Source organism: Polyodon spathula, unplaced genomic scaffold (assembly GCF_017654505.1).
Source record: "Polyodon spathula isolate WHYD16114869_AA unplaced genomic scaffold, ASM1765450v1 scaffolds_356, whole genome shotgun sequence".
Classification (NCBI taxonomy): domain Eukaryota; kingdom Metazoa; phylum Chordata; class Actinopteri; order Acipenseriformes; family Polyodontidae; genus Polyodon; species Polyodon spathula.
In genome coordinates, this window is record NW_024471848.1 from 6052 (window position 1) to 15000 (window position 8949).

Here is an 8949-nt window from a genome sequence, read left to right on the forward strand (position 1 = left end):
AAAATGCCTCTTCTTTGTTTACCTGATGACGTCATGGACTCCAAGGCACTTCAGGGTGAGGATGACTGAAGTCAGGCTGGTTCTCTGGATCTCCGGAATGGTGTACTCCGGCATGCACTTCTCCCAGAACTCCCGGCTGTAGATCCGGAAGCACTTCCCAGCACACGTCCTTCCAGCCCTGCCTGCCCTCTGTTTCGCCTCAGTCCTTCGCGACAAACAACCGCACAACAGCTTGCATTTATAATCAGCCTTACCTCAACAATCTGCTTCCAATAAAGTGCATACGATTTTAGTCCATTAACAATTAGCATTCAAGGTAACAAAGCAACAAAAAAAAAGGGTTTATCTACTGTATATATAGTGCTACTATTTACTGCATATCATATAGGTAAGGCTCTTGGGTCCTGAAAAGTAACATCTTCAACAGTATACGCAGATCTTTAAAGATATGTAAATTAAATGTTTTACATCCACCACAAACCATATAAACTGCATAGCCCCCATTTATACTGTACACCTTAATCAATGAACAATAATAACTGAACAACCACTAGAGTGCAGTCACCTCCCAACCCAGGTCCCAGAACCACCACACCACCTACTCCCTGGTTATGTTAACCTTCAACTATTTCTATTATATGTACAATGTATAAAGCTACAGTCTGCAACCTGATAAAAACCACCTTGAAGACTGCTTAGTTACATTGCATTCCCATTGTGCAGCGCTCAGACCCTGCAATTCAATGCGGTATCTTCTACGTAGTACATAGGTGCTTTGAAGTAGACAATGGTGTGATGTGCACGTAAAGCTGGCACAGACAGCCCAATGGCATTTTCTCATTTTCAGCTCATTCAGTACTTCATTACCATTTTAAATTAGAAAGTCACACAGTAGCAACCTTACAAACCAGGTGAGCTTTGGACTAAGCCAGTCATGCTTTGCAGGCCAAATGACACTTCTGTTCGGTACACTGTGAATTAAGCCTCTTCAGGTACCAAAAAATAAGAAAACCTGCCTCATTACAAACAAAAAACCTTACTTTGAAATCGGCACCACTTCCAGAACATCCAGACCCACCCTTGAATTATGGTTCAGCTGCTTCACAAATCCACTGTCAACAATGTACCTGCACAGAACAGAACAGAACTGAAAATCGACACAGTTTATACCAGGATTTCAATCACACACTCACTGGGCTAGGTTCAGGGGGAAGCTATTACACACAATTCAGTTATTTTACCTGATTCCATTTACAGTTAGAGATGTTGCAGCAATATTTGTGGAAATCACACATTTTCTTATGCCAGCTGGAGGAGGTTGAAATATTTGCCTTTGTTGATCTATTAAGAACAGACATTAATATTTCAGAAGCATTCATGTGTGCCAAAGAACTCCAAGCGGGTATATGAGATTTACTTCAGTTGATGCAGATTTATTACAGAGGTACATGAGTGGTTACTGCCCACAAATACAAAAACATCCATAGAATTGTAATCACAAATATGTCTATCAGAGACATTACCAGTGGGCATGGATCCATATAATGGGAGTATCAGTAGTCCCTTAACAGACCGGTCTTCAACATCATGCCGATAATCTATGGATTCAGCCTTCTCGTAAAGTACATCACAAGCTTTCTCGATTTCCACTTGGCCTGCAAAAAAAAAAAAAAAAAAAAGTGAGATGAATGCAGAGTTGTTCAACTAACCACTAACAAGCGTGGGACCAAAAACAGAGATTTATGATACAACAAACTAAGCAAGTACTATTTGACTTTGTTTAACAATTAAAAGTCTCTGCAGTTGCAAATGGAAGCATTTTAGCAGTGATCGTACTTTTTATCACAATGGACAGCAGAGATATATGAAGAGCAGATGTAAATGGGAGCTTTTCCTTGGTTACAGTAACAGGGAAGTGATGTTCAGCAAAAGCCTTGTACTTGACTACCGCAAGCTCTTATCAATACGGTATGTGTTTGGCTGCATTCACCAGGTGATGACCCAGAGCATGTAAACTACAATACTGAAACAGTGGTGATATGAAACTGCAGGAATATGCAAAACGCAATACATTATACAGTATTGCTTAAGCACTTGCGTCTGACTTACAGAAGCTCAAGTGTACCGTTTATTACGGAAGTGCGTCATTCACACAAGCTCTGTTACTCTGTGATTTGGATGGGAGCCAGGTTACAGATCGATGTAAACTCTGTGGTTTTCCAGGCCAAGATTTATGTGCAAATGGCCTGTTAAAAAAAAAGAAAAACAGCCCGTTTTCCCTCACAGCAGCTGCTCATAAATAACAGACACCAGCGTCGGTTTGAGGCTGCGAGAAGCCAACGCTTGATAAGAAGCTTACCTGTAAGAAACACGAGGATATCCCCAGCTGGCTCATTCGTGTGGATGTCGAGGGCAACCTTCACAACCTGAATGAAAAAAAAACACATGTTTGCGTTCATGTTCTGTACTGTAATACGACCATCATTTTGGGCTTAATCAAAGATACATTCTTATCCAATATACTGCATCCTCTGAGCAACATTTATATGGCTATATCATGCATCAGGTGCCTTGTATTATTAAGGTTTACCATGTTTACAGTCCTTACTGTATATATCGTTTACCATACTCCCATGTGATAATCTTGTGTGCCTGTGCTTAAACCATGGGATATTGCAGTCCCAATCTATAGAGGCTATATGAGTTTAAAGCAGCTAACCAAGACTTCTAAAATATATTTTGTCTACCTCTTATTTAATAACATCATCACTGGGCTCTCTTTTCTTGAAGAGCTTTTGGTTCTTAGCTTAGTATGTAGGTATATCAAATACAACCCTATACTGTAGATATATTAGTTGTTGCTGCTTACTAGTTCTAGATCACCTCCTGTGCTTTAATTTAAACTTACACCCATGGTCAAGGTGCATTTAAATCATTGCCTTAAAAGCTTTCGTCCAATTTCTCTGCTTTATCACTGGTCCCGTTGCATATGCTATAGTTATTGATGTGAAAGGCTCTGTTTATACCCTGGTTTCCCCCTAACCTCAAAGAGCAGTGCTTTACCTCTTTCACATAAACAGAGCTCTCTCTGTCTTTTGGGCCAATCAGATTGCAGAATATCTCAGTGACAGGATAGGTCCTCCCGGGTATGGTGCAGACAGGGCAGTCCTCAAGGAACTCAGAGAGCTTCTCTGTCTCCAGCGTGGCTGACATCACCACCACTTTGAGAGGGGCCTGCCGGTCTCCATGCTTCTTCTTCTGGAACAGCTTCTTCAGTAAACCGAACAGAATGTCCTGAAAGAGAACCAAGTCTCACAACCTACTCATAATGAGCCCGTTCCCAAGGTCCAAACCCAATCAAAAACTAAGCTGAATATGGCACATGCAAGCACAATATTCATGCTAAGGAATTAAAGGTTCCACCTCCCAGCAGCCTTTGTCCAGTCCTCCCATGTTTCCGAGCAACCAGAGACAAACTAGAAACCCAAGCTTAAAAACATTCACATATGAGCATTTTTAAAAATCAAAATATTCCCAATAAGGTGTGGTTCTTTCTTCACAACAAAATTCTGCATGTCGATGTGGCTTTTACTTTGTTATTTTTAAGCAACGCTTTAAAAGCACTTTCATTGCAATGACATTATTACCTTCTGATTGAGCAATTCTCTCCACTCACCGTGTTCAGGCTCCTCTCATGAGCCTCGTCCAGAATGATAACGCTGTACCTGCTAAGACTGGCATCTGCGAGAATTTCCCTCAGGAGACAGCCATCTGTCATGTACTTGATAGCCGTGTCCTAAAGGAAGTATTAGATGCAGTGCTGTTTCAGTTAAAGGGGCTATACACATGAAAACCAGGAATGCCTGTAATGGGGTCTTTGTAATATTCTGCATTTTGTGGCCCCAATAATTTTGCCATTAATGGGGAATTTTACATACTGCTACAATATGTACCGGATTTAAAAGTATGTACTGTATTACAGTCCACGTGCCGTCTCTTTTGGCAAGTGATATTTTCAGAATCATATCGTTCTGAATTAAAATACTTCTGCTGAAAATATAGTACTGTACCAACAAAACCAACACAGTACATCTAAATGGAAGCCTGCTTATTTTAAAACACAGTCCTTTCAGCTATGTATTTTTAACATTGTATCTTTTTTGTGTTCCCTGAAAAACGGATAAGGGTGGAACGGGCCAAAATGAAATAATTGGATGAAGTCCAAATTTTATAGGGTCATTCATTCATTCATTCATGCATCTATCTATCTATCTATCTATCCTCCTATCTACCCATCTATCTATATATATCTTCATTACAATAATTTATTTGTTCAATAGAGAATATATATATAGAATAACATATTATATCAATAAACAAATAATATATATATATATATATATATATATATATATATATATATATATATATATATATATATATATATATATATACACTACTGATGTTAAAAAATAAACACTGAGATTATTACTTTTATTACTATTTTCAGAGAAGACCTTTTATAGAAAAGCCTAACCAGGCTCTTCTTTTTAAGTACAGATCTTTAAACCGTGATAAACTTTGGTCCCAGAAGTGCTGCTAGCTCTTTCCTATGTGACCTGTGACCCTGTTGCTCTTTGCTCTCTCTGTGTGTGCAGCACTCGCTGCTGGCATACTAAGCTTACTCTGCTGAAGTAGGTGTCCATTGATAGGGGCGCTCCATTACAAATGAAACATTGGTTACATCGGTTAACTAGCCTTCATAACACCACTCACAAACCCAAAGGCTTATTGATGATCAAAGTTCTGTATACCACGACAGACACGTTACCACAACAATGCTGGGCTCACATTTCATCCTGGACACACACACATGCCCATTTTCATTGTCTTTTTAAGGGTTCAATTCCTACTGGAAGCCGATGTGGAAAACAAGCTAAATCAGACTTCAAGGTAGAGTGAAGGAGCGCACCTTCACCCACTGGCACACAACGGACATGGGGTCTAGTCAAGCCTGCCTACAGCACTTACAGTTAGAAGTCTGTGTGATTAAATACCTTGGAAGTGCAATCGTCGAAGCGCACTTGGTAGCCCACTTCTCTTCCCAGGGGGCAGCCCATCTCCTCAGACACTCGCTGTGCTACTGAGATAGCGGCTACTCTTCGGGGCTGCGTGACACCGATCACTGCGCCTTTCCCAAACCCTACAGCGTAAAAATCAAACAGGCTGTTTGACACTAGATACTAGCAAATTCTGCTCTCAGGACTACTGCTTTATCAATGTAACATGTCAATCTACACTATGCAGTCATATTGTGTAAGCAAGGCATTTTCTAAAGCCTACAGTAGCTAGTCTGAGAAGCATATCTATCACACTAACTGGTTAGAATTTGTTAGCTTGCAAATATTAAATAGTGCAACTTATCCTGTGTTTATATAACAAAGGTTTTTACACTTTTTTTAATCCAGTGTTGTTTTTCAGTGCTCTAACCCAATAAAACATCACAGTTGTATTCATTTTTACTTTCAAATAGTCTACTGTTACATATCAATAAGCCAAAATACAAATTTATATATCATAGGTTTGACAGTTACAAATGCAAATCACAGGGCTTTTTTTTTTTTTACCATGTTAGAGTACAGGTAACATTAAGGTAAGCTCTGTGCTAGTTCTGTCATGGTGTGCAGATTACCTGCCTGGTAGAGATACTGAGGAAGCTGTGTGGTCTTGCCGCTTCCCGTCTCTCCGGTAACGACAACGAAGGGGTTCTGTTTGACAGCCCGTACCAGCCGCTCTCTGTGTTTGTGGATTGGGAGCGGCACCGGCTCTGTTGCCGTTCCTCCCTTTGTTTTATACGGCTTGCTTTTTTTCTCCATGTTCAGTTTGTTCTATATGAACGACTTTTGTTAAACCTAACCTAGTGAATTGATGATAAATAAAAGGACAGCCGGAAACAGCTTGCAGTTATTATAATAATTACTATACATCATGAGATGTTTGCAAATAATGAAATTAAAACATGATTTGGCTGTATAACAAAACGTATTAAAACAAAACAAGAGGCAACAAATAGAAACGTTATTAGTGAAATGTACACAGTGATGTGTACCCTTCTTTCTACTGACTGCAAAGTAAAACCAATACAACATTTCTGTCAATAAGGCGTACCGACTCTCACCCTAAGATCCAGTTTGGAGATCTTACACGACTAGCGAGATAGTGATGCAACTCAATTGCTGCGTCTCAGTAGAAGGGTTGTTAGATGGTTGCGACTCGTCACAAACGGGTTTAAGGTTTTGTCCTACGGGTGCCGTCACTTCAGCTTTAATACTCCGAGATCACCCCTGAACTAAACAGCAGCAGCCTCCTATAAAACACCCTGTAAACGCACTCACAATTGCATTCAATCGTCGCACGACGTGAACGTCACTATTTTCTTTTTTTCCCCACTGAAGACTCGTGCTTCCCTCTGCTGGAGATACCAAACAGTACCACAGAAGACATGATCTCCAAAATGCAATACATTTCTGATTGTATCACATACACAACTCAAGCAAATATGATTTAATAGTCCTATAGTGAAAATTCTAAGGACTTCGTAGTATTCTGAAGCATACATGACATAGAAACGTCCATATTATTATTACTATAGGACTAAAGCACTACCAGTAAGAGTATACTTAAAGCAGTGTTTGTAAGAGAACATACGCGCTTCCATTCAGCCACGCACTATAGCTAGAAACCCTGCATACAATACCAACTCTGACCACACCACAGATTGGTTTACATATCGACGTGTAGGTTTAACTAGATTATATGTTGAATTTTCTTTTTCTTCTGCTCACCAGAAAATAACTATAATGCATTCACAAGCAATACATACACACAAAGCATGCACTGCTGCCTAATTTCTAAAAAAAAAAAAAACCCAAAAAACATGTATGTGCAAACCTGAATATTTTCGATATCATAATGAATATATTACAACACCCCACTAGGTCTTCTCCAAATCTGTAAAGTCCATCAGCAGAAGAGGTTAGCTTTAAATATCCAGATAATGCATTCATTAAAACCTCCTGACACCATTTGCACTGCTCAACTTATGTACTATTGCAAATTTATTTTTATACACATGTAAGTCATCTTTTTTTATTTTGTATTGGATGATTAAGTGGGGAGGGGGGGTTCACTAAGAGCAGTGCAGCAAACTGTCTTGCTTCAAAAGTAAAAATGTAATCACCTGGGTCTTCTCAGTTTACTGATCTAATTCATAGCCATAGAACAAAAAACAATACAGATCTGAAAACATAAATTTTAATCCAGAACTATAACACCAAACACTATAAAGAACATTTACAAGTTTTTCTGTACACACATATACAATTTGTTTAAATTGTTAAAGTCTCATTTCAATTTTCGGTCATGCAATTTATTTCCACCATTGCATTACAAACTAATAAAATAAAAAAAAAATACATTTAAAATAAATGACCTCCAACATGCACGCTATGCATCTGTTTTCCAAATAACAACTAACTATACTATACAATGAACAGTAGCTTTACATATTGGGAAACACAAACTCCAGTTCTTTTTAAAATAACTAGTGTTTATGGTACCCCCGCAGAACAGGCAAAAAACAATAACCATCCGGGTAAAAAAAAAAAGATTTGCAAACAGTACTAGATTTAAAAAAAAAAAAAAAACCCTGATATGGGTCCTCTAGCGTCATCCCACTGCTAGTCCTGACTTGAACATCAGTCTGTCTTTGTAGAGTCAAACATTTCATATAAGGCACTATTAAACAGTTTTCTTTTGCACTTTCTGGAGTCTGCATTGGCTGATTTTCCTTTACCCTTTTCTATAGAGGTCATACTCAACAAGGTCTTTTTAGCTGGCTTTCCATTATCCTCCAATGATTCGAAGACGTTTATTTGGCACTTTGTTTTGTTACCACTAGAGGGCATTTTTTCTCCCTTTCTTTCAGAAGTTTGCTCGGAAAGCTGCCACGCTAAAACAGAACTCGTGGTTTCCTGCTTGCCATTTTTCCCCCTCTTCTCTTTCTTGCCCTGTTTGGTCCCATCTTTCTCAGAATTCACATTCTTTAGACCCACATCTTTCTCTGCCTTGTCCCTTTTGTCTGTAGCTTCTGTTTCAATCACTCCCTGCAGCAAATCACCTGCAGAGTTTGATTCACTAGATAAATCCACCAAGGCTTCCGGTCTAACACTCTCATTTTCCCCAGATGTCCCAAAACGTTTTTGGATTTCACCTGTCGTCACTTCTCCAGCTAGTGATTCTCCAACAGATGTAGGACGAAGTCCTTGCATTTCCTGCCTATCATTCTGGTTCTTCTTTTTGTCTTTTTTCTTTGTTGGTTTTTCAAGTCCACCACCATTCACCAATATGCCCTCCAGTGAAATACTTCCATCAAGGGAGGATTTGCATGCAGTTAGAGATGAACGCATCCCCTGTGCTTCCATTTCATCTGTTATGCACTGTTTTTTCTTTTTGCTCTTTTTCTCCACGATTCTTGATTCTCCTTGTTCAGCAGTATCACTCTCTGCTAAAATATTTGGCATGCCTATGGTCTCCCACCTCCCATCAACGTACAGTTCGCAAGTGGGTGACAGGATACCTTCCATTTCTTCACTTGCGAGTTTTCTTTTACACTTTTTCTTCTTTGTTCTCAGCTCTCTTAATTCAGCAACATCTGTATCTTTAATATCTTTCTTACTGGTTGGGTACTCATTTCCTCCATCAACTAGAAGATCACAAGTGTTCGGAGGAGATAAATGTGGCCCCTGCATTTCTACATCATACCCCACCCTCTGTCTTTTCCTCTTGTTCTTTTTGTGGCTTTTTTTCTTTGTGTGTGTGAATTCTCCTGGTTCCAAGTGCTTCAACAGTGTGCTCTCATCTGCCGTAACAATATTTCTACTCAGGTTC

At 39.3% G+C, this 8949-nt stretch overlaps 1 protein-coding gene across 5 annotated transcripts; it reads right to left on the reverse strand.

Moving 5' to 3' along the window:
• Positions 1-13: 13 nt before the first annotated feature.
• Positions 14-6407, reverse strand: LOC121308122 (probable ATP-dependent RNA helicase DHX40). Of its 5 annotated transcripts, none has more exons than XM_041240414.1 (10): positions 6179-6407; positions 5693-5888; positions 5058-5203; positions 3677-3796; positions 3064-3294; positions 2360-2426; positions 1524-1655; positions 1242-1341; positions 1041-1127; positions 14-205 (listed from the first exon to the last, which is right to left on the reverse strand). In XM_041240414.1, exons 2-10 carry the CDS (start codon positions 5874-5876, stop codon positions 19-21), a joined length of 1254 nt encoding a protein of 417 aa, XP_041096348.1. In that variant the 5' UTR covers positions 5877-5888; positions 6179-6407; the 3' UTR covers positions 14-18. The 5 variants fall into 5 exon arrangements, with proteins under 5 accessions (XP_041096348.1, XP_041096346.1, XP_041096344.1 ...); XM_041240412.1 differs by having other exon boundaries at positions 5693-5912; XM_041240410.1 differs by having other exon boundaries at positions 5693-5917.
• Between the last annotated feature and the right edge of the window lie 2542 nt (positions 6408-8949).